This window comes from Ursus arctos, unplaced genomic scaffold (genome assembly GCF_023065955.2).
Source record: "Ursus arctos isolate Adak ecotype North America unplaced genomic scaffold, UrsArc2.0 scaffold_24, whole genome shotgun sequence".
Taxonomy (NCBI): domain Eukaryota; kingdom Metazoa; phylum Chordata; class Mammalia; order Carnivora; family Ursidae; genus Ursus; species Ursus arctos.
Window position 1 is genome coordinate 34515594 of NW_026622919.1, and position 25322 is coordinate 34540915.

General features: G+C 44.8%; 3 protein-coding genes and 1 long non-coding RNA gene across 27 annotated transcripts in view; 2 read left to right on the forward strand and 2 right to left on the reverse strand.

The window, feature by feature from the left end:
- Positions 1-8936, reverse strand: part of MYO19 (myosin XIX) — a 33493-nt gene extending 24557 nt beyond the window's left edge. For 5 of the 11 annotated variants that reach the window (XM_057317649.1, XM_026517511.4, XM_048223623.2 and 2 more), the window contains exons 1-5: positions 8661-8936; positions 7809-7969; positions 3369-6585; positions 2514-2662; positions 897-1010 (exon numbers count right to left, since the gene is read on the reverse strand). In XM_057317649.1, coding sequence (XP_057173632.1) covers positions 897-1010; positions 2514-2662; positions 3369-3615 — 510 coding nt within the window. In that variant the 5' untranslated portion in view covers positions 3616-6585; positions 7809-7969; positions 8661-8936. Of the gene's footprint in view, positions 1-896; positions 1011-2347; positions 2464-2513; positions 2663-3368; positions 6586-7808; positions 7970-8660 lie in introns of all 11 variants that reach the window. The other 6 variants (XM_057317651.1, XM_057317650.1, XM_026517513.4 and 3 more) reach the window with 5 other exon arrangements.
- On the forward strand, positions 8829-12672 carry PIGW (phosphatidylinositol glycan anchor biosynthesis class W). 6 transcript variants are annotated; one of them, XM_026517519.4, is made up of 2 exons: positions 8829-8980; positions 10841-12672. In XM_026517519.4, the coding sequence occupies exon 2, from the start codon at positions 10853-10855 to the stop codon at positions 12359-12361; it is 1509 nt and encodes a 502-aa protein (XP_026373304.2). In that variant the 5' UTR covers positions 8829-8980; positions 10841-10852; the 3' UTR covers positions 12362-12672. The 6 variants fall into 6 exon arrangements, with proteins under 6 accessions (XP_026373304.2, XP_026373302.2, XP_057173636.1 ...); XM_026517517.4 differs by having other exon boundaries at positions 8830-9216; XM_057317653.1 differs by lacking the exon at positions 8829-8980 and adding an exon at positions 9231-9346.
- Positions 12673-12699: 27 nt separating this feature from the next.
- On the reverse strand, positions 12700-19179 carry LOC113268919 (uncharacterized). Of its 4 annotated transcripts, none has more exons than XR_003321304.4 (3): positions 18893-19178; positions 18051-18779; positions 12700-13315 (listed from the first exon to the last, which is right to left on the reverse strand). It is a non-coding gene; the product is annotated as an uncharacterized LOC113268919 (long non-coding RNA). The 4 variants fall into 4 exon arrangements; XR_008961170.1 differs by lacking the exon at positions 12700-13315 and adding an exon at positions 13322-14460; XR_008961171.1 differs by lacking the exon at positions 12700-13315 and adding an exon at positions 16431-17542.
- Positions 19180-19236: 57 nt separating this feature from the next.
- The window catches only part of GGNBP2 (gametogenetin binding protein 2), a 31462-nt gene continuing 25376 nt past the window's right edge, over positions 19237-25322 (forward strand). For 4 of the 6 annotated variants that reach the window (XM_057317656.1, XM_044390702.3, XM_048223589.2 and 1 more), the window contains exon 1: positions 19943-20132. In XM_057317656.1, the coding sequence (XP_057173639.1) occupies positions 20040-20132 (93 nt within the window). In that variant the 5' untranslated portion in view covers positions 19943-20039. Of the gene's footprint in view, positions 19432-19942; positions 20133-25322 lie in introns of those variants that run through there. The other 2 variants (XM_048223593.2, XM_044390703.3) reach the window with 2 other exon arrangements.

Sequence of the window (25322 nt, forward strand, 5' to 3'; positions counted from 1 at the left end):
TTCCCCTGCCACTGTTCAGTGGCTAGCCCGCAGCCTAGAAGCTGTCAGGTACTCAGTGCTTGGCAATTCTCCCATATGTAAGTATAGGCAGAGGCAGTGTATGGTCTAAAAAAAATCCCTTGTGAAGGTAAAAGCATTGTGGAAAGGATGGGGTGGCTCGGTGAGCCTTGGCAAGAAGGTGGTGAGGCCTGGCCTGGTGGCCTCCTCTGACCAACTGTGCCACTCCTTAACCATCCTTGTGCAACATTCTGTCTCTCCTGTTGTGGTTCTGGCACCCAGGGGGCCACATGACTGCATCAAATGCTTCTGTCCTTCCCCACAGCTGGCCCAATGCACTGTCCTTGCCCTCATGGGCGACCCAGAGGGTACGGGTGGGCTACTCCAATAAACCCTTTCCCACAAGTAACCTCAGCTAGTTTTAGAGGAGTGCTGCCATGTGCCAAGCATGCCATCAAGTGCCTATGTGCACTGGTCCATTTAACTCTCATAGGAGTCCCATGACTCACATGTTGGTCCTCCTGTCCCCGTCATGTTACAAATGAAAGAACTGAGGTTTGCAGAACCTAAACACCTTTCTGATGTGCTCCTAACTATATTCTGGAATCCCCAATAGCTGACTTTTGTTTCCAGTGGTGTCAGAGCTGAGACCTCTGAGAAGAAAATGAAGGCGGAGAGAAAAAGTATCTCACCCAGGGTTACATGGAAGAGCCTGGACTAGAACCCCATCTCTTGACTTCCTGCCCAGTGCTTGCTCACCACTGCACACTGACGTCCTGCTTGAGCCAGCCTATCTGGCAATGACTAGGCAGCAAACGACTCCAAAAGGAATGACCTCCTTCCTCTCTGACCACCCCACCAGTCACAAAGTTGACAGGGTGGGAAAGAGGCCCTCCTACCTTTCCAGCACCACTCTCTCCGCTGACAATGATAGACTGGTTGACTGGTTCCATCAGGCTCTTGACATTCCTGTAGGTCTGTTCACCCACAGTGAAGATGTGGGGCTTCAGTTTCTGAAACATCAAGGGGTGAAAGGTCACATGAGGGAATGCCTGTCTCCAAGGAGTGGTTGATCCAATGATGGCTGAGATGGGGAGAGTGCCAACAGTGGTGCCAGGAGGGTTCCTCTAGAAAATCTCCCGGATGTAAGTGTTAGACCCAACTGTGGGATCCCTATGATGGCTATATCCACCCATCTTCTCTTAGTGTGGAAGCAGCGCTGGCCTTGACCAGTCTATGATTTTATCTTGCCTTAATAGTCTTATTCTACCGATTATTTTATGTTACTTTACTTTGCAGCATGCAAAGAGCTTCCCTACAAGTTACTGCCTAAAAAATCTGCCCGTTAGTTGGATAGCTAATCCTATTTTATAGAGGAGAAATCTGAGGTTTGGTGGAGTTAAATAACCTTCCCAAGGTCACTCAGTAAGTAAATGCAACCATGTGATTTGAATTCCAAGGCCACTGTTCTTCTTTCCATCAACAAATATTAGTTATCCTCAATGTGCTGGGCATTAAACTGGGCACTGGGGGAACAGGAAACCATGACATGGTTTTTGCCTTTGAAGAGGCTGTCAGTGAGATATGGGCTCTCAGGGAAGACTTGGACACTTAACCATGCATGAGCTTCTGGAGGGCCAGGCCATCTGCACAATGCCTAGCGAGCCCAGCACTGCCCACCCAGCAATCATCACCTACCCACAGGTTCCCAGAGAGAAGGTACTGTTGTGGATGGAATCAGAGCCATCCCTCTCTGCACCTGCCTCTGCCCCAGCCGCCTCTTCCCTGAACTGTTAAAAGCTTCCAACTGTTCTCCCTATATCTTGTTTCACCTTCCTGAACTTGACTCCCCTAACTTCCAGAGTAATTATCCCCATGGTGGGCTCTAGTCAGTTCCTCCACCCCTGGGGAGCAGCACTATGGATACATTCTGCCGCTGTCGTGCTTCAGACCCTTCGCCAGCAGCCCTGGCTTATCTCACCTTCTCATCTCATCTACGGTCTCTCTCCTTGACAGCACCCTTCCTGCCAGCAAGTTTGCTCTTACTTCTCTCTGAAGACATGCACTTAAACACCAGCTGGCCTATTCCCTGCCTGCACCACCTCCAACCCCATCAAAATTTATTCCTCTCAGTAGAGAGAAACACATGCTGAATTTTCTAGGGCACTCATTATATGTCATGTTATTCTCTCCCCCCAAAAATGGTTCATTAAATACACAAATACACCTTTGTAAATCCTTCCTTATTAATAAAGTCACAAACAAGGAAAAAATCCATTATCCCATGTCCTTATTTTAGGTTCCAAACTCAGTTAAACAAACATTTATTTATCTCTCACTTTGCACCTACTGTCATGTGTCCAAAATTCTTCAATCGCATGGTGGGCAGGGCCATGGCACCAGCAGATATGAATGACTGCATGGCAGGTGAAGAGATGGATAATGACGGGGAAGCTGGAAGGAGGCCTGGAGGGATATGGCGGAGCCGTGAGGCCCAGAAAGTGGCTGAGCCTTACCTGGGGCTGAGGAGCACTGTGGTACTCTCTCATCAGTGCTGGTGAGTAGAGCTGAGGGACGGGCTTGAAGGGGTTCAGAGCGACCAGGGTGCAGCCAGCATTGGTGTAGAACGTGTCTACTGCGTACCGAGCCTGCAAACACCTCAGGACTGAGGCAGAAGCACCTTTAGCAAACTCTGGCTCAAATATAGACACAATTGCCCACACAGACAAACGCTGGCTTAACTCTGCTACCTCTGCAATTAGCCAAGTGCCTTTAGATCCCAGCAGCTCCCTGATGAATAGGTACAAGATCTAATTAAGATGAGCCCCAAATCTGGAGCAAAGTCTGCCCTGGGGAGCCTGGGTACAGCTGCCAGGCAGCGGTCTAGAGCAGCCTATTTGGCTCGAGGTCAGGAGTCCTGCCTGCCTTGGTCTGGCCAGGGGAAGCTGTAACCACATCACACCCCCACCCTCTTGGAGCCAGCACCTTCCCCCCCCCCCCGATTTTATTTTATTTTTATTTATTTTTTTTTTTTTTAAGATTTTATTTATTTATGTGACAGAGAGACAGCCAGCGAGAGAGGGAACACAGCAGGGGGAGTGGGAGAGGAAGAAGCAGGCTCACAGCGGAAGAGCCTGATGTGGGACTTGATCCCGGATCGCCAGGATCACGCCCTGAGCCGAAGGCAGACGCCTTAACGACTGCGCCACCCAGGCGCCCCCCCCGATTTTATTTTTAAGTAATCTCTACACCCAATGTGAGGCTCAAACCCACAGCCCTGAAATCAAGAGTTGCACGCTCCACCAACTGAGCCAGCCAGGCACCAACGGGTGCTTCGGAGACAGCATTCTTGAGGAGAGGGAGGCCCATACCTGTCTCCAGTGTCACGGGATTCACCTTGGTGAGGTCATCCAGCTGGTGTAGCGGGGCTTCCCCGCTCAGGAACTCCTGCAGGTCTTCTCTGAGGGGTTCCCCACCTTGGGAACTGGAGTCTGAACTGTGGCCATTAACCTGAGAGGCCATGAGAAGAGGGCCATGAAAGCTGGGACTGAGACCAGCTGGCAGCAATGTAGGGGTGGGGGCCTGAAGAGCAGAAAGAGAACAGTCCTCTAGTATCATTGTCTGATTGGGTTCAAATTTCAGTTCTGCCACTTACTAAGCCCGTGAGCCTGGGTAAGTTGCTTAACCTCTCTGAGCCACAGCTTCTTTATTTGTAAATAAAGGAAAATAAAACCAGCTCGCAGGGCTATTGGACAGAAAAATAAGAGCTACACAAACACTTAGTGCCTGGCACACAGTGTGTACTCAATAAGGGAAAAATGCTATCCCCTCTCCTCTGAATGAGCTCCAGCTTCCAGCCTTACTGGGCCTAGCAGGGTTGGGACCCAAGGTGGGGGGCTGATATAGTGGAATCACAACCATCCCCAAACAAACAAACAAGCCTTTTTTTGAAAGAGACCATTTAGCTTGTGATGAAAAACCAGCTGTGAGGTAGCCCCAGGCCTTCATCACCTGGCTCTTGGGGCTTAAATTTAGCCTGGCTCGTTAGTTTCCTCTGCCTGGGTCTGCTTGAGAGGGAGCCTGGCTTGGAAGTTGGATGAGGTTAAGAATAGGCACCAAGGGGGAAAGGTCATTCCTCCTTCGCCCTTGCCGATCCTTGATGCCAACACTTTTCACGTGTTTCCTCTTTCCATATTCCTCCCATGGTCTCATTTTTCCTCTTACCTCTCTGGAGATTGCAGGAAAGATGGGGTGGGGAGTAGAAGACAGCAGTACCTGGCTGAAATCTGCTTTTGGAGAAAGGAGTCTGTAATATGACTATGTAGGCTTCCAATGAGATTAATGAACCCTAAAAGTTCAAACTCCTCAAGCCAAGGTGGCAAGTGTCATCTGAGAGGCCCAGCAACAAGTTTCTTTCCAAAGATGTTGCTCGTTCTCTGAATTTGGGCTCACCATAATCCACAAGGCAGGCTCTTGGCCTCCAGGATAAATGCTGAGGTCAGAGCATGGCTGGATCCATGCAAATTCCTCTGCTCTGGGGGTGGGATGGGGTGGGGAATCACAAGCTGAGCCATAATTTATGATCAACTCTGATCCAAGCAGAGAAGTAGCTGAGTATAATGGTCAAGAGCCTAGATCTTAAAGCTAGATTCCCTGGATCTGAATCCTGATTCTACCACTTACTAGTTGTACAATGTTATGTAAATTTCTTAATCTCCCTGTCCTTCAATATTCCTCATCTATAAAATGGGAATGCTGGTAGCACCTACATCAGACACTAAAAAGTATATCAAGTATTTAGAGAAGGCACCTGGAATATGCACCCAAAGTTAGCTATTATTAAAAACAGGTCTTCTTTAATTAGGCAATGATATATCAAGGCCTAAAAAGCACACAAGCCTCTTTAGCCTGCAATTCTTTTAGAAAACGATCCCATGTAAAGGCCATAAGAATATTCAGTATATATTGAGCTATTTATAAATGTAAGAAAATTGAACACAACCCACATGTCCTAATGGTGGACAATTTATAGTATATCCTTACAATGGAATAAAGCAGGTTACAAAAAAGTATGAAAGCTTCAAATATTTTTAAAATATATATTTAGGGAAAAGATAAAAGATATTTTCTAAAATGTTATCTCTGGGTAGTATAATTATGGGTAATTTTAATGTTCTTTTTGCTTATATTTTCCACATTGCTTATAGTGAATGTGACCCTGAATTAGTCACATAACCTCTCTGAGCTTTATCTCCAAAATGGGGATACAGTAGCACTGTACATACAACACTGTAGCTTGCTTACGGACTAAACAAAATTATTCATGTAAAATGCTTAGACTAGTACCTACTACTTAGGTAGGGCTCAATACAGAGCAGCTGCTAGTATGGTTATGATGAACATTACTGCTTTTCTAATAAGAAAAAAAAAAAAGTTAAAAAACCAAACAAACAAAAGCCCAGAGCAGACAATTGTCCCGCCAGCATCTCTCTAGTCTCAAGCTCATTTCATAAGACAAAAGTCTGGAAGATGATCAAACAGTAGTGTCTACCCGGGCTCCCTTGAGGCTGGCTGGCTTTCCACTTGCTCATCCTGATAAGTCTCAGGCACTTACCTGCCTAGGACTCCACTAGACTGTGAGCTCTTGGAGAGCAGGTATCACCTTAAACATCTGCCTCAGCCCAGTGCCTGGCCACATTTTATAAATAAAAATTCAGCAAATATCTATCTACTGGCATTCTCTTTGGACTGAGAGCTGAATGAGAAGGATGACATGGATAGGAGATGGGTGATTTGGAATCCTGAAGGCCTGGGGCCATAGTAGCCTTTTTAGAGAGGCAGAGGCCTGGGGTAAGGGCAGGTTTCATGTTGCAATAGCAAACCCCCACCAAGCACTTCATGATCCATTCGTCAGACTCCTTCGCTATTTCCACATAGGCATCTTCACCCACATTTTGCAGTGACCTCTCTGCTTGGACTGCTTACTTCCCTTCTCCACCTGGCTAATTCTTACATATTCTTTAAGGTTCAGCTTCAAAGAGTATCTTCCCTTGGAAGCCTCAGGCTTCCACTGTACCTCAACAGTTCAGACTGGCAGGGACATCTCTCAGGACTCCCTCACTGGTTTAGGCTTGTGAAGTCACCAAAGTGCCTTAAGGATTCCCCTCCCCATCCCATTTTACCAATCCCATCTTACTCATTCCAGGAAAAACAGCTAAGACCACAATAGGAGAGATTCAAATTAGGTATCAGGAAAAGCTTCTCAGTGACAGGTGAAAGGCACTGGAGTGAAAATGTGAAGAGAGAAAAGACGACCTTTAAGGGATTTTTCCCTTCCTTCCAGGTCAGGGTAAGTGGAATCTTCCTTCAGCGAAGTGACAGATGGGAAAGTGCCTTAGATGCTTCAGGGCCTAGGTTACCTAAGGGTGAGGTTTTACCTGCTGGAGCATCCTGCTTCAATGTGGTCAGCCAGGGTTCTGGGTCACAGGCACAAGGAGTGCTATCCACCTGGTCATGGGGGCACAGGTTGGAACATGGATCCAGCAAAGGCTCAGTTCTGGAAGAATCTGCGATGAGTCACCTCAGAGCCTATGACATGAGAGAGAAGACAAGGGCCGAACACGGGTAAGGGCTTCCTCAGGGTGACTCACTCCTGTTCCTCCCGCCAAGCAAGAGGAATCAAAATAAGAATCAGGGCGAGCCTGGGCAGAGAGGGAAAGTCTGTCCTACCCCTGCCAATTAGGGAACAGGGGAAACTTTTATGAGAGCCTCCAGAGGCTGCCTGGGCTCTTCAGGGCCAGTTTTACTACAGAGGTTTGGGGTGGGGCTGCATATATTCTGAGTGCTGTGGAGGATGGAGACTGGGAGACAGAGAAGTCTCATGCCCTACCCTCTCCAGGAGACAGAAATATCCTATTTTTGTATTGCCAGTAATTGATAGACCAGGAAGACTGGAGTCAATTCTTGACGCTCTAGGAGAGTTGTTGTGTGGGCGCAAAATCACAGCTCATTCACAGGAAAGCCGTGTCACCTTCCTGGCCCACCTTATCCTTCATCTTGAAAACGGGGGTAGTAAAATCTACCTCACAAGGAGTGGCTATGGAGGTCAATGATGTCACGGAGTACAAATCTGAATATTTAGTCAGAGGGGGAATATTGTTATTATTAGTAAGGACTACTGAGGACGGATAATCCATTTGGGGACACTAATCAGGTAGAACAGTCCAGTGTCAACTTTAAAAAGGCAAGGATTTCAGAGGAGGAAAATCTGAGAGGGGTGTGTTGTGAGGCTATACCTAGGCCAATCTCTGAAAACCTGTAAGTGACCCTAAGACTCACAATTTCCAAGGCCTCACCACCTCCCTAGCAAGGACGGATGAGGATGAGGGGTATCTGTAATGGACTGACCCTGGCGGACACGTTTGAGGCTCTGAATACATCTAGCATGTGAAAGAATTCAGGGATAGGGACTTCATGCAGACTGGAAAAAGGACAGAGAAGAGCATCAGGAATGTGTTGGGCACATTCACCTTGGACACTGACCATACGCTGTCGAAGGGACAGCCATGGAGAGCGCACCCTGAGAGTCAAGGAGAACAAAGCTCCCTCAACCGGAAGCTCATTTGAAGAGAGGATCAGGTTGTGTGGAATTAGAAATCAAAGCCCACAATTCCTCCAAGACAGATCACAAGAGCTCTCTAAACTTTATTCCATTTACTCGTTTGCAAAAAGGAATACTGTTTGCAAAAAAGAATACTAATACTAATACCTACACCTCAAAATACTGAGTTAAGGATCAAATGGGCTAATACCTCAGAGAACGCTTTGCAAATGTTGGTTATTATGATGCAGCGTCCGTCGGTTCCCAGCCAGAGTCAAGTCAGATGAGAGCGGTTTTCTCCAGTTCTCCCAGCTCTTGCTCTCCTCCAGCTTCGCGGTTACCAGCCGAGAATTTCTGGAAAGGGTGTGACCACTGTGGGCAGAAGGGAGATGGTAATGAACAGATGAAACACCAAGTCCAGGCAAGAGGCAACCTGATCACTAGCTCCTCCTCCTCTCCAACCGAGGGTTCGTCCTCCCCTCGGAGGACAGCGCGAGGCGGGAAGAGCTGGGTCAGGGTCCTGGGAAACCACCTGGGCCCGCCCCCAGGTTTCGTGCGGGAACCAGGACTCCCTCTCTGGACGAGGTGCCCGGTGGGACTAGGGCTGGGATGCCGCTCCGGAAGCACCTGGCACGGAGAGAGCATGCCCTTCCCAGAAAGGTGGATGTGACCCCAGCCAAGGGCGCGGCTGCCCTGACGCTTACCCGGGCCAGCTGCCCCTTCCCTGGTCCCTAGGAGTGAGAAAAGAAGGGCAGGAGACGGGACTCAGCCTCCCAGGGGAGACCATTCCCCGACCCCGAGCCGCCTCCTGCCAGCAAGGTGGAGAGGTGGGGGGGGGGGGGGACCATGAAAGGTTCTCGGTCTAGGCAAGGGCCAAGAGCTGGGCGACCTCCTGCTGAGAAACGAGATAGTCGAAAAGGAAATGGGAAAGGGTAGGCAAACGGCGCTTTGGAAAAAGGAGAGGAAGACGCCCCCCGTTCCTCCGCTCTACGGGGGCAAACCGGCCTCCTTGCCCTTTCGGGGTCGCGAAGCGCTTCGGACCTGGGCTGGGGGTGACACTCACCGGTCCCACGGCCTCAGCCGCCGAGTGCGCGGCCCCCGCCAGGCCCGACTGGAAAGGCAGACGGGCGGGCTGGGTGAGACGGCGGGAAGAGGCCGGGGAGGGGAGGGAAGAGGAGGGGGCGGGAGCGAGCCGGGGAGGAGAGGAAGCCGGGACCGCCGGAGCGCACCGCCCGGCTGCCGCTCTGGCCCAGTGGCCGGGAGCCAGGCGGCTCCTCCCCCGGGGTGGGGCGCGCACTGGGCGCGGGGCGCACGTGGGCCGCTCTGGACGCCGGGGTCGGAGTTAGGTTCTCCAGCTGGGACAAAGTATTTGGAGAACCTGGGGTAAGATGGGGTTGAGACGCCGGCCTCCCGTATTCCGGCGGCAGAGGCGCGGGGGACAGGGGCCTCACAGGGCCTGGGGTCCTTCAGTAGAGGACGCCGTGGTCGAACACTGAGCCGGGTCCTCTGACCCCACCACTCTGAGAGACAAGTCGTGGGGTTCGAGGGGCGGCGGTGAAGCGCGTGACGCGTCTGCTCCGGTTCCTCGGACGGACCTGGGCGCAGCAAGCCCACCACAGGCAAGAACAGACGTGGGGAACTCTCGCGGCTGGGAAACGGGCTCGGGTCCTGGGTGGGGCGCGCGCGGGCGCGCGGAATCAGCCGGCCCGGAAGCGCAGGCCGCCCCACGTCGGCCGGAAGCGCGGCTCGGTAGGCGGAAGCGCGTCGCTCCTTCATGGCTCTGCGGCTGCGGTGGGAGCGGTGCAGCCGAACCTGCGTAGACGGCCGGCTGCCAGGGCGCCGGGACACCGAAGGCACGTGAGGTGTAAGGGCCGGCGCGGCCGTGATGCGTGTCAGTCAGGAAAAGGACTCCTTTATTCCTAAAAGCCAGTCGATTCAGATCGGTTTGTTATCGTGAGGAATTGCTGCTGGCTCAGACAGGCCGTCAGGCATGCATGCATTCATTTGTTTTACATGGTTCTGATTTGGCCAACAAACGTGTTCTTTCTGTATGTCACTTTATAGACATTGAAATATGAGAGAGGTGTTTTACATACCTTAGAAACCACGAACACTAGCGTGTGCTATACGCCCAAGCCTCCCCCCTCCCCTTCCCCAGGATTAGCGTCGGTTCTATCCGTTTACACCTTAACATGAAAGCCTGGCTGTCAATGAGGTAGGGAGCAGCCTAGGGCTCAGGGTGTCGCCGAAGGACTAGTATTTTATACTGGAGGCAGCGAGTTCAGAGAGGCTCTTCACACAAACCAAGGTCTCCCAACTCCAAGGTGTACTTACCTCCTCTCTCCCTGTCCCTCTCTGATTCGACTTTAAGTCATTAGTTAAATGTATTCATTTTGCCTTAGAAAATTTTAATAGCATATCCTATGCTTTATAATAGGAATTCCTATCCGACTGTGATTCCATTTTCAGGGTTCTTATCCCAAATTAACTTTGTGAGTCTCCCTTATAGACAATAGCTACAGCTTTTTAACCAATAATTGCATACTATTAATTAGCATGACATTTTTACCCTTTTTTAAGATTTTATTTATTTACCTGAGAGAGCACAGAGGGAGAGGGGGAGGCAGGGCTTGATCCCAGGACACTGGGATCATGACCTGAGCCCAAGGCACCCCCCCCCTTTTTTTTTAAGATTTATTTATTTGAGACAGTGAGAGCACTAGCGGGAGAGAGGGAGAATTTCAAGCAGACTCTGTGCTGAGCGCAGAGCTGGTGGTGGGGCACAATCTCTCAGGATCCGAACTGAAACCAAGAGTGGGATGCTTAACCAAGTATGCCACCCAGGTGCCCCAACATTCTTATCCTGATGTATGTTAGGCTTCTTCCCACAATCCTTGGGAGGGAAAATCACAAATTTTAGTTCCTGCCCTGATTTGAAATCATTAGACCTAAAGTTCTGCTCTGAAATCTAGGAATAATATTGGGGCCCCTGAGTGGAGCAGTTGGTTGAGTGCCAGACTCTTGGTTTCAGCTCAGGTCATAATCTCAAGGTCTTGAAATCAAGTCTCCCATGGGGCTCTGAGCTCAGTGAGGAGTATGCTAAAGTTTCTCCCTCCCTCCGCCCCTCCCTGCTCTCTAATAAATAAATCTTTAAAAAGAGTAAAATTAAGTCGAGTACATATATATGCCTATTCCACAAGAACATTGCTTTCCCAATGCATCCCTTTGCTCTTGTTTTCACAGGAAGAAGAAAAAATGTCTCAAAAGCAGATGAAGGAAGCTTTTGTCAGCAACCACAATGGAACCAGCGTGCTGGAAGTCACCCAGGGCCTGTGCTTACCTGCATTCTGTATTCTGTGCAGAGGGCTCCTGATCATTCTCTCACAGCTCTTGTGGTCTTCACATACCTGGAGAACTAGATTCTTCATTGACTTTGTTTTCCTAATAGTTCCCCTGGTGGCCACTTTGACCATTTTGTCTTCATTTGTCCTCCTTGAGCACCTTGCTGTAATTATCCTTGGGGCAGGGCTATTTTATCAAATATACTGCAGGAGAACTTGCTGTGCCAGAATGCCTGTCCAGAAAATACTTGACAAATTCTTGAAAATCAGTCTAGAATCGGAATACGTTCCAGCCATCTCTTGTTTCCGTGTAATTAACAGTGCATTTACTGCTGTTGCCATTTTGGCTGTGGACTTCCCACTATTTCCCAGAAGATTTGCCAAAACTGAGCTCTATGGGACAGGAGCAATGGATTTTGGAGTAGGAGGTTTTATTTTTGGGACTGCAATGGTTTGTCCAGAGGTTAGGAGAAAATACACGGAAGGGTCCAGATTTTATTATTTTACAAAGTCACTGTACTCTGTTTGGCCATTAGTCTTCCTAGGAGTAGGACGATTAGTCATTATAAAATCCATAGGCTATCAGGAACATTTAACTGAGTATGGAGTTCACTGGAACTTTTTCTTTACTTTAATAGTTGTGAAAGTGTTAGCATCGCTGCTTTTGATTATTCTTCCTCTAAATAAATCCTGGACTGTGGCCATCATTATTATTGTGTTGTACCAGCTAGCCCTTGACTTTACCCCACTGAAAAGGTTAATTTTGTATGGCACTGATGGTAGTGGTACAAGGATTGGCTTATTAAATGCCAACCGAGAAGGAATAATCTCTACCCTGGGGTATGTGGCAATTCATATGGCTGGTGTGCAAACAGGGTCATATATGCTTAAAAAAAGATCACATGTCAAAGACTGGATAAAAGGAACATACTATATTCTGCTGACAGCTATTAGCCTCTTCATATCTCTCTACATAGTTCAGGTAAATGTAGAAGTGGTATCTCGGAGAATGGCCAATTTAGCCTTTTGTATTTGGATAGTTGCTTCTAGCCTGATCGTTCTTAGTAGTTTATTACTGGGTGATATAATTTTGAGTTTTGCCAAATTTCTAATTAAAGGGGCCGTAGTACCATGTTCTTGGAAACCAGTCCAGTTGTCTGCCACAAATAAAAAGCATTCAGAATCTCTAGTCTCTGAAGCTGAAAGAAAGGAACCCAGTCTTTGTTTAATCACAGCTATGAACAGAAACCAGTTAACTTTTTTCTTGCTGTCAAATATAACTACTGGTCTGATCAACCTGTTGGTAGATACATTACATAGCAGTACCTTGTGGGCCTTAATTGTGCTCAATCTCTATATGTTTACCAACTGTTTAATTATATACGTGTTACACTTGCGAGATAAGACTATAAAATTTTGGTAATCAGTATAGGTACAAAGTACCTGTGTTAACAAAAATATTTTAATGAGGAAGAATATTAAATGTGAAGAAAATGGGCTTTTGGCAACCCAGTGTTAACTATATTATAGAGTTGAGTTTCAATCCTCTAAAATAGTAGTGATGCTTACTGTTTTAATGTATCCCAACACCATATAATTTTAAAGAAACTGCAGTCGTGACACTGAGACTAGATGGTGGGAAGGAGGATATTTACTTTCCATCTTCTATCACAAACCATTCTGTATTTTTTTATTTTATGACTTTTATAATAAAATTTACATTAAAACATCTCAGCATGATCGTGAAATTGTCAACACTTATTTTTTTTAAAGATTTTATTTATTTGACAGCATAAGCACGGGGGATGGCAAGCAGAAGGAGAGGGAGAAGCAGGCCCCTCGCTGAGCAGGGAGCCCCATGTAGGGCTCAATCCCAGAACCCCAGGATCAAGACAGGAGCCAAGGCACCCTTGTCAACACTTCCTTACTGCTCAATTTTAACCTTTTCTTGTATTTATTTTTTTTTCCTAAAGATTTTATTTGTTTATCTGACAGAGACAGGCAGCGAGAGAGGGAACACAAGCACGGGGAGTGGGAGAGGGGGAAGCAGGGTTCCCATTGAGCAGGGAGCCTGATGCGGGGCTCGATCCCAGAACACTGGGATCACGACCTGAGCTGAAGGCAGACGCTTAACTACTGAGCCACCCAGGCACTCCTCAATTTTAACCTTTTAAAAAAAGCCTAAAAATAAGAAAGCAGGCGTTGACAAATTCTTATATACTATAAAGTCAGAAAACAAATGTGCCAAAGAATGGACTGAATTGTACAATGTAGTTTACACGAGTAGTAATTATGAGACAATAATTGGGACTACTAATTTTTTTTAGCCAACTCTGCTAGGGATGATAACTTTCCTGGTATCTTGGAGCTTGTAAACCTGTGGGTAAACAAGACATTGAACAACCATTATAAACTCTGTTAAGTCATTAAGTATAGGTTACCAAGAGTGTCAAATTAAGAGCTGATCTAGCATTATCAATGTTTTCCCCACAGATGGTATTTTTAAGATTTTAAAGTAATCTCTACTGGCAACATGGGGGCTTGAACTCACAACCTAAGATCAAGAGTCATGCTCTGCAGACTGAGCCAGCCACGTGCCCCCAGATTTTTTTTTTTTAAGGTAGGCTCCACACCCAGCACAGGGCACAACGTGGGGCTCAAACTCACTGACTTTGAGATCAAGACCTGAGCTGAGATCAAGTCTGAGGCTCAACCGACGTAGCCACCCAGGTACACACACCCCTGGATGGTATTTTTTTGAGCTAGAGCTGATGGATGGGATGAGTTAAAATGTGGTAAAGGAAGGGGTAAACAGCATTCTAGGTAGAATGAATCCTTCAGCAAAGCTCCTGGGTTAGGAGGGAAAATTGCACATCTTGGAACTCAAGGTTGGAGCTCAGAAAAAGGGAGAGCGTGGGTTATAAGCTAGAGAGGCAGGCAGGGACCATATCAGGCATACCTCATTTAATCTACCATGTAAAAGGGAAAGAAAAACCAGTGAGAAAGTCAAGTACTAGGCTAATTTAATGCAATGAAGGCTATATTGTTTAATATCCTACTGGGAATTTGAGTCATTTAAAAGTTCTAAGCAGACCTTTGAACCAGCTGTTCAAAATCTAAGATTTAAAAAACACAAAATCTTTAGTTTCCAATTATAATGTTCTTTGTATATTGTTTAAAGTGGACAAAAAAAGGGGGTGCCTGGGTGGCTCAGTTGGTTAAGGGTCCAACTCTTTTTTTTTTTTTTTTTGAAGATTTTATTTATTTATTTGACAGACAGCCAGCGAGAGAGGGAACACAAGAAGGGGGAGTAGGAGAGGAAGAAGCAGTCTCCCAGCAGAGGAGCCCGATGTGGGGCTTGATCCCAGAACTCTGGGATCACGCCCTGAGCTGAAGGTAGACGTTTAATGACTGAGCCACCCAGGCGCCCCTAAGGGTTCAACTCTTGATTTCAGCTCAGATCTTGGTATCAGGGTTGTCAGTTTGTGCTGGTGTTGGGCTCCACGCTGGGTATGGTGCCTACTTAAAAAATAAAAAATAAATTAAAATAAATTAAAAAGTGGGCAAAAAAAAGAATCAACTAAAATCTGCCTTTCTGTTGTGTTCTATTTTCAAGGAAAAATCTGATCTTTGCAGAAGCAGTCAAGGGTCAGAACGCTCAAGTTAATTTTATACTTGGTAAGGAATCTGGGTTATTTGTGTGGTGTAGGTAGAGCCTCCTCTAACATTAAATTTTGGATTTGCTGTTTTAATCAGTTGCCTCTAAATTGGTTAAAAACTTATTTTATTCCCGAACTTGTTAAATATAGTCATGTTATTACACTAATTAGTTTACTTCAATTTGTTACATAGAGGATGGCTAATTTAGTATTTATGTGGCATTTGTGCCAACTATAATCAATGATATTTGGAGTTTATCTATTATTGAAAGGAATTTTCTCCCTAAAGAAATCAGTATGTTGAGCAGTTATGCAGCTATAAAAACAAAAATAAGATTCTATTTTCAATTAAAAAGATTTTTGAAATTTAACCATTAAGATTACAGCATACAAATTAAGCATGACTAGGAAAGGTGATTGGTTCTCTTGCAATGTCACAGTGCTAATACCCCACGACTTACCTGTTCAAAGCATTCAGAGGAAGGACGAGGAGGCTAAACATACTGTTCCCTCATTTAAAAAAAAGTAATTTAAGGGGCGCCTGGGTAGCGCAGTCGTTAAGCGTCTGCCTTCGGCTCAGGGCGTAATCCCGGCATTATGGGATCGAGCCCCACATCAGGCTCCTCCACTAGGAGCCTGCTTCTTCCTCTCCCACTCCCCCTGCTTGTGTTCCCTCTCTCTACTTTAAAAAAAAAAAAAAAAGTAATTTAAATTATTTGATGACTGAATGAACATGTTGTCTAACTGGTCTGCTGCTTGTCGGTAACTGCTCCATCTTTTCGAGATTTACATTCTCTCAAGTTTATGTCTCTCAATTATGGATACTGAATCATAACTTAAAAGAACAAAGTGTACTGTTTTTTTCTACCTCCAATTATGAAAGTCATGTAAAAGAAAGCTAATGAAATAGCATTCATAAAAAAAGAAGAATTAGTTAAAAAAAAAAAACCACCATTCTGACTAGGCTCTGGTTTACAGAAAAGATCATTCAGCCCAGATTTATTGAGCTCCAATGTACTAGGTATAGGTGCCAGAGAAACAACAGAAAATAAGACAAAGTCCCTGCCTTCAAGGGGCTTGTATTTTAACTTGCGAACATTATTTTCCCTTGAAAGAAATTTTTTTTCAGTGGGGAAACTATGTCTCCATTTTTAACAGACACAACAAAACTTCCCACTGTCAGCTCATGAAAAAGAAAACCAAATTCACAGATTCTCAGATTTGGACAACCATGGTAATTTAAATAACATTCTGCAATTGACTGTACTACCACATAAAACAACGTGGTTATTATAGTGAAACCAACAAAAGGTATTCTAATTGGCTAATTCCCTTTTCAACTACCAATTTTTTTAAAAAGATTTTACTTATTTGAGAGAGAGAGAGGGAGTACAAGCAGGCAGAGCGGCAGGCAGAGGGAGAGGTAGAAGCAGGCTCCCCGCAGCAGGGAGCTTGCGGAGCTCGATGGGGGGCTGGATCCCGGGACCCTGGGATCATAACTGGAGCCGAAGGCAGACGTTCAACCAACTGAGCCACCCAAGCGCCCCTCAACTATCAATTTTTTAAAAAAGATTTTAAGCAATCTCTACACCCAAAGTGGGGCTCGAACTCACAATCTTGAGATCAAGAGTCACATGCTCCACTGACTAAGCCAGCCAGGTACCCCTCAACTATCAATTTTTGAGGACAGAGAAGGGAGGGGGATAGAGAAGGGAAGAATATAATCTGGTCTATGACTTTATCCTATTGATGACCTCCAGGAAGTGACTCATTCATATCACTTTAATTTTACACAATTTAAACTGGAGTTATCTACCAACACGTATCAATAACTTGTGTTTAGAAGATGACGTTTTATTTTTATTGAGCATTGGTGTTCAATATGATGTATAAATCATACAAAATCTTATTTTGCTCCCTAGGAGTTTATGTACAGTCTATGAATATAGGAAATAACATAAGGAATAAATCAGTACTCTTCATTTCTTTTAAACCTAGGTTGCTTGGAAAATAGTCCTATCTCATTTATGCTTGAGTTTTGTGGCTGGCTCTTGCACGCTGGGAATCTAATAAGAAAAAGAAAGGTATTTCGTCGATAATTTATTATCTCTCCATCACTCCAACTGTTACTATGTACCAGCAAAATGTCCTCTCCTGTTGATTGGGTTCTCCTGGCCTTTCAAATCCTTCAACCTTGCCTTTCACAATGCCTATATTGAAATGTAAAAATCGGCAACAGCTGGCTTTTTTATGTAGTAATAACTTATTTTGTCAATTAGTTAACCTCTCTAAAGGCAGATACTTAGTCATGAAATATTTGCTTCAGCAGTATTTGTTTTAGCAGAAGCTAGACCAATAGTGAAAATGAGTGCCTACTCTAAAACTAAGAAAATACGCAGTTAAAACTTCTAAAAGCTGTTTTCCAGTGAAATAATTTTCCAAGCATTTCTCCTCGAATATTTTTTATCATATTTGGAGCACTCAGGCTATTGCCTTACCTCCTCAAGAACTTACATAGAAAATTATCCACCTTTTTAACCTTACAGTGAATATTCGTTGAATACCTATGATACGAAGTCCAAAGATACGAAGCAGCGTACTCAGTGGATTTAAAAGACAAATCCAGGGGCACCTGGGTGGCACAGCGGTTAAACGTCTGCCTTCGGCTCAGGGCGTGATCCCGGCGTTGTGGGATCGAGCCCCACATCAGGCTCCTCTGCTATGAGCCTGCTTCTTCCTCTCCCACTCTCCCTGCTTGTGTTCCCTCTCTCGCTGGCTGTCTCTATCTCTGTCGAATGAATAAATAAATAAAATCTTAAAAAAAAAAAAATAAAATAAAATAAAAGACAAATCCAGAAGTGCCTGCTTGGCTCAGCTGGTAAAGCATATACAGCTCTTGATCTCAGGGTTGTGAGTTTGAGCCCCACACAGGGTGTAGAGATTACCTACAGATAAAAGACAAATTCGGATCAGGGAGAGTAACCTCAGATGGAAAGAGACCGTTGTGGTATCATTATGTTTAAATCTGGGCTTTAATGCTTTTTCTAACTTAAGATTTAAATCCCCCACGGTGAAAACTCTATTCTTTGCTAGTACCCAGTGCGTACTCAATAATCAAGGTTATTTAAATTAGCACCTATATATTGAGCTTGTCATTTTCAATGTCCTTTACCAACCACAACCCAGAAGACATTTAGAAGGTATAAGGTAGGTACGTTAATTAATATAGTCTTTATAAGAGCACCTTTAGGTATTAAAAGCCACACTACTCTTTTTTTCCTTAGAGGAATATTTTTACATAAAACACAAGATTCTCTCAAAAATCCAAAGTCTGGCTATGTAGTCTAACTTGCCAGAAGCTGCAATGCTCGTCCTATATGCCTATTGGATCTAAGATAACGATCACGTTGTTCGGCTCTCCAAACATGACCAAAAGACACAAATAATACTTACTGGATGATCACACCTTTGGGACTGAACAATGGTTCTTCCAGTTTATTATGTCAGCTAACCTAACAGTGACAACACAATGTCATAAGTCAACATGGCTAAAGATGCGCTGCGGGGTTTTTTGTTGTTGCGAGTCTCTAAGATTTCAGGTGTTGCGAGTCTAAGATTTAGGTGATGACGAAAATATTTTTTAAAGACCAATATCATTGCTCTAGCCCATTCTACCAGGAAATACCGATCTGTCATCAGGATTAGTTAATTCTAAGAGCAGCAAATGGACTTATCCTTAAAATCATCAAGACTTTCATAGGCCAAGTACTTCCCAACAACTGTTTTGAGTTTACAACAGGCCTCCAAAGCCTTCAAGGTAAGAAATGGGTACATGGCAGCACGCAGAGCGTAGATGAACTGCCTTTACATCGGCTCTGCTTCTCAGGAGAGGGTCAGAGGGAAGGGCCTTTGGCCCGTCCCAGTACTTTGCCCAGGGGAATCCGTGTCCCAAGTCCCTAAGTTAATATTAACCCGGCCCAAGAAGTTTCTCTGGCTAGGGGGTTTACGAGCCTCCTCTTCCCATAGTCTTCCATATGCCTCTAGTGTAGCAACTACAACGCAAAACCGTCAGCACTTCAATAGTTTCCCTCGGCGGGATCTTGACGCAATCGCAGTCAAGGAAGCAGTGATGCGGCAGGCTCCTGGTGAATCAGGGTGTTCAGGGAAAGCGGCGTCCAGTACCTGGAAACCAAGCCCGGAGTTTCTCGCTCGCCCTCCAGACGCTCGTCTCCCCTTCCCTCACTCCTGCTTTCCGCTCCCACTGACTTGGGAAGCCTCAGCTCCTCCCCACTTACCGAAGTCCTCCCAGGGCCTCGACCCTCGGGTGGGCCCTGAGTCAGCTTGGCTCGGCACCCTTCGGCCATCGGGAGAGCGGTTCCCAGGCCCACGCGGCAGGGGACAGAGGTTCGGGCCTATTCACTCCTCCTGGCAGCCCCACTTCGGATTTATTTGGGTAGCTAGATTCGGGGGAGGGGGTCGATAACGCGTTCGAGATACCCGAGGGAGCACCCCCCCCACCCCCGCCAACAGGGTTTCGAAAGAGGAGACCCGGGAACGGCGGTCTACAGTCTCGCGAGAGGAGGCGGGGCCCCGCCCGGAGTTCTCGGCCCCTCCCTGCCCCACCCTCCCCACGTCCCCCGCCCTCCCTCCCCCACTCCCCGTGGCGCGAGCGGCTGACTGAGCCTGGAGAGGAAACGGCATTCGGAGCCGCGCTCCCGCCCAGGCCGGCCCTGACGCGGGCCTCGTCAGCCGGTAACGGGGAGCAGAGGTGGGGGTCAGGGAGGCGACCACGAAAACGGTGAAGGTCAGAACCGACAGGCCTCCTCCGAGAAGGGTGAGGACAGGGTCTGAGCCTCCCTTTACAGACTCCGCAGAGCTGAGGCGGGGTCGACCCCTCCCAGGGGCGGGGTCGCGCTGGGCAACTGCAGCCCTGGGGACTGAATGGGCGGGGCGCGCCAAGAAAGGGGAGGAAGGGGTCAGCTGGGGGTTGAGGGCTCCCCGGCGGCGGGAAGCAGGAGGTGGGCAGTGGAGCTGCGGCCGTGGGTGGGGTCCTGGAGCTGGGACTCCGGTGACGGGCTGGGGAAGCCCCGGGGCCACCGGGTCCCTTTCCGCCTCTCCTTTGGACCCTGACTGGAGGCCGGCGGGGGTGGGGGCTGGGGAGGGCGAGCGGCGCGAGGGGGCGGGTCCCGGTCCTGCTCGGCGCTGATTGGCTGAGCGCGTGTGGAATCGGGTGATGGGAAACGCAGCCCGGCTCTCCCGTGCCCTCCTGCTCCTCTCCCTCCCCCCCGTGGCGAATGTGCTGCGCGGCGGCGGGTGCTTACGCTCGCGGGGTTTGGCTGTTGCAGGCAGGAGCTGGGAGGAGGCGGCAGCGGCAGGAGCAGCAGCGGCGGCGGCGGCAGCTGGGAGGAGGTGGTGACGGTGGCAACGGCAGCGTCGGGGACGATGGCGCGACTGGTGGCAGTGTGCAGGGACGGGGAGGAGGAGTTCCCCTTCGAGAGGAGGCAGATTCCCCTCTACATAGACGACACCCTCACGGTGAGCGGGCCGGGCCGGGCTCGCCGCTCCCCTGGCAGCTGTTTCCCTCCTCCCCCTCCCCCAGGCCGAGCGCTGCGCACTGGAGAAAGAGTGTGTTGCAACTCCTAGGCGAGGCCTTCTCTCCGGCAGGCCCCACAAACTCGCCTTTGCAGTGTGTCGCACGGTAACCTCTGCGGGCCCCTAGCCCAGCGCTCCGTAAGCATTTCGAGCCTCTCTTGCCAGATTTTCATTCCTTTTTGAACCCTCTTCCTTTACCCCTGTCTCTCAACGAGACGCTGCTTTTTGCCAAAGCATGCGCCTCGGAGAGGGGTTGAAGGATCTCGGGCGTTTAGGGCCTATCCTTTACAGAATCCACCTACCCTCGGGGAAGCTTAATTATCTGGAAATGTCGCAGCTGCACTGCTACCTGTGTATTTTTTCTCTCAATACTATAGCTCACTACAGAAGCTTAATTACTTAGGGCAGAGTGACATGCTCTCGCACGGTAAAATTCCACTAAAATGATTTGGTTTCTTTGCAAATAGTGTCATATTGCCTAGTACACTAAAACTCTTTGAAATGATTGTATTGCTAGGCCATGACTCTTCAAAATGGGTTTTCTTGGCAATAGTTATTTTTTAGTGTACAGGTAACCTTTTCTTTCTTTTTTTTTTTAAATAAAGCAAAATTATTGAATGTGTAAGAGCGTTATAAAATTATAAATTGCTCATCTCGAGTGTCAAAACCCAGTTCTGGGTAGTTTTCTTTTTTAGAGTTGATGGTAGTACAGCATTGCTGACCCTCTGCCCTGTGTTGCTGTACTATTTCCTTTGAAAGGAAATGGCAGAAATTTGAATTGAATCTGAACAGGAAATGAGTGCAGTTGCTTGCCACTATTTCTTAAGAAATGAAATGAACCTTTTCTGAATATCTCTTGAAATCTGCATTTTGATGATGCTGAAGCTTTGGATGGATTATACATTTGCTTATTTTGATAGGTGTAACTCAGTCTCTTAATCGGATTACCTTTGCCTTTTTGCTTTTCAGAGACAGTTCTATTTTGTTCTTGAATTTTTTTTTGCAAATACCTATTGAAGTTTTTTCAAATTTTATGTAAAATGCAAGTCATTGTAGAGCTGCCACTCTATGCCTTTCTGTTTGCCAGTCTCAATTAAGACTTGATTTAGCTGCAGTACTTTTAAAAGGATTAGAGGAGCTATTTGGTGACTTAATTAGAACTTTTTATGTGAAAGCATCTTTTTTTTCATGGAAAGAAAGTGCATTTTTTTTTCATGGAAAAAGAATGATTTGGCCTGACATAAGGTGAATAGAGTTTGTGTTGATGCATTAGAAAGTGCTTGTATGCCTTGGTTATGATTTCTGTATTAAAAGTATAATGGAATTGTATTTTAAGTTTAAAAAAATCTAGCACTTTGATCAAATTAAATGATGCATTTCTCTATTCAAAAACTCCTAATATGAGTTCATTTGTTACTTTCTCTTCTCACACAAACACTTTTCTAGAGCATATAATTTGGTATAAGCTTTCTGTGATTATTGTCCCAGAATGCCTTTGAAGTTTAAAAAAATCAATGGGTTTAGACATAAGATTATGTTTGAGTGTATAATATCAAAACATAGGGGAAATCAACATAAATTTGAATATTTACAGTGTTTTAAAGACACTTCCTGACACTTCCTTATGGTCACATAACCACCTTTCGTTTGAGTGCACCATTGATATATCTGTCATATAGCACTTTAATAATACTAATATTCTAAAATTTTCCATAGAAAAAGGTGTAACCTTGCACTGTGATACATTATTTGGACTTATTTCTCTAGAGAAGTTGGGATTTGACTGAACCTGGTAGTTGAGTTTTGCTTTTATTGTACTGTGGACTTGTGACCAAGGCAAATAAAATTTAGGGTTATTTAATTTAAATATCTTAAAATAACATTTTATTTAGGAAAAGGTGCGTGGTTTTTAAAAATTTATTTATTTTTAATCTTTAGAAGGGTTTTTATCGCTAAGAATGAGTGGGACTGTTTATTGCTTTGTCTTGGAAATTGTGTATAATCATTGAATGCTGGTTAGTGAAAATTCTTGTTAAGAATCCATTATATTTAGGGAAACAACTTTCTCTCAGAACTTTCTGTCATATACTACTCAAAAGAAGAATGCAGAGCAAACACCTGTTGGGGAAGAGGGAGGGATGATGCCTGTAGCAGAAGTTTATGTTCTGCACTGGTCCACTGATAGTTTGATGGCAGTGTATCCCTGAAGTTAACATTTGATCTGGTCTTTGTTCTTAGGGTCCATAGGTAATGCATTGAAAAAACATTGTGTGATCTTTTTTTCAAGTAGTCTTAGAATCTTTTTAGGGCCTACATGTTAAGTCTGGTTACATCTTTCACAGTTCAGTTACAATTGTTGTATCGTTTTAGTAACAGAAGTTGAAACCTCTAGCGTTAATTCTGTTGGTGATTTTAGGTTGGATTTGTAAAATGAAATTGAGAAGCTTGTTTTGTGAGGAAGTAGTCTCCTCTTTTATGTGGTATGTTAAATCCGTTTAAGACTCATTTGGTAATTTAGTGGGTTTGAAAACTTGAGTACAGCCCGTATAGGTGTATTTGAGAAAATCCCAAAGAAGTAAGTTGGCGGAATATTTAGGAAAGTGGTATGCTAGGTGGCCAAAATGCTTTTTGGTGTTAAGGAGTTGTAAAATAGCAAATGGTTAGAATACGGATTTTATTTTAGAGATATTTTTGGAGTAGTACAGTTTTTAAGTGAGTAGTTTTTTTAAAAAAGTTGATAGAGTCAAAATTTATACCCTTTATAAAATAATCTTGAAAAATAACAGTATAACAAAGAAAAAAATTATCCTTAATCCTACTTCCCAGAGATAACTAAGGAGATAGCAGCATTTGCTATAATTCTAGTCATAGACGCACACTTAGATGCAGAGTTGAGATGTATTGTCTTCTGTAATATTTTATATCTGTTTTTTTTCCACTAAATGTAATACTGAGAACATTTGTTCTTGTCATTCTTAAGCAGCTTTGTTAGCCATGTAATAATTTGTTGTGTGACATTCCGTAATTTAATTACTCTACCTTTGTGGATATAGGGGTGATTCTGCTTTTGACTATGAATAATACTGTGTGAATACAAATAATGCATAAATCTATGCATTAAAATTTTTTTCTCAGGCTTTGGAAGTACAGTTACTGGATCAAAGGAGAAGAGCCGTTTGTAAAGTTCTTGGTACATAGTGTCACATTGCTATAATATTGCTGGGAAGCAGTTTACCCTCCAAATAATTCAAATAATCTAAATGGACTAGAGACTCTGATAATGGATTTTAACAGAGACATTAAAAGATAGCAAATGGTAGCATATCCACTTGGGGATTAGGTGTTTAGCATTTTTAAATTTAGTATTTAATGTTTTCTTTTAACTCTTAAGTATTTAACTGATTTTACCAAAGGTGATAGATGTTACAAATAGCTGTGAGGATGAAGTAAAAAAGTAAAGCTAAAGTGACAATGACTTTCAATAAATACAAATTTAATATCGTTGGTTAGAGCTTGTGAGAATGTGCTAAAAACAGATTATTTGTGGTCAGGAGAAACCAGGACAGATATTTAAGAGTGAAAGTGGGTAATGGATTCAATAAACTTTATAAAGCAGTAATTGCAGGACAATGACTGGTTCTATTTTTGGTCAGCTAGGGAAAGGCAACCTCATCATGAAGCAGAACACTAATGATTCCTCTGTGAAACCACACCTGAAATACTTTACATGACCGTCTTACTTTAGGTAACCTAGAATCTGAAGATTAAGTCAAGGAAATGATTTTAAAGAATGGGGAAAAAAATAGACCTACTTTGCTCTTTGCCTTCCCTTTTTCCTTTTTTCTTATTGTCCTCTTTCAACATTAAAGAGCATATAGTGATTGACCAGAAAACAACAAGGTAGAAAGTCCTGAGTGTTTGAAAGGCAAGGACAGAATGATTCAGTGTGAGTGCAATTTGTAACCAGGGTGGTATAGAGTAAGTACAAGAGAAAATTTAGTATTATCCAAGCCAGTGAAACCCAGGAAAGACACAGTAATAGACCTAATCTTGACATTTATCTCTACTAGTTAGGCGGAAATCAAATGATCTGAAATGAGGATTTAAAAAAACTTTTTTTTAACCCTGTCCTTTGTTGTACCTTTTAGAAATGATTCCTAAAGCAGGTATTATCCATTAAATTATATATATTTGAACATCACCTGTTAGATCTCAAAATGTTAGATTTGTTCTTTGACCTCTGCTTTAATTATTAAAACAATAAAACATAGTTGATAAGAATAAAAATTCATTTATACAGAGTCAGAATTTAGGATTTCACCTATGAACCAGACTGGAGAGACCTTGATTTGGTTAAATAAGAAGCATTCTTTGATTGTTCCTTAAATTAGTAGCTTTGATTTTAAAATAGTATAGGTAATTATTTTTTTTTTAATAGTGGTAATTGATATGTACTGAAATGGTGTACATTTGTATCAAACAAGTGAAAATGCAAATCAGAGTGTTAGTTGCTTAAATGGTAGATTTGGAGTGACCTGCAGTGTTCTATTGAGTTACATGGCTTTAAAAGTTTATCCTAAACCTTTTTTCTGACTTGACAGTTCAGTTTCTTTGTGTTTAAACCATGTAGTGATGACAAAAAACATGTGAGTTAACTGTACAGTACTATTAACTGTTTTTATCTTTTATCAGTTTTCGTGGACCAGGATTTGTAATATTGGGATTATTAATTTTTAAAAAAAAATTTGAGTAGACTCTGTTAAATATAAGTACAGTGGACGGTATGGATCATTAGATTTTTTTTTTAAAAGATTTTATTTATTTATTTGACAGAGATAGAGACAGCTAGCGAGAGAGGGAACACAAGCAGGGGGAGTGGGAGAGGAAGAAGCAGGCTTATAGCGGAGGAGACTGATGCGGGGCTCGATCCCATAACGCCGGGATCACGCCCTGAGCCGAAGGCAGACGCTTAACCGCTGTGCCACCCAGGCACCCCGGATCATTAGATTTTTTGCCCATTTATTTCTGTTATCCTCACCAGTTAAAGCCACCATTTAGAACCACCTTGTTAAAGCAGACCAGTGACTGGTTTTACTTGGTGCTATTGGTAAAGTTAACATGTGAAAGTGGTTA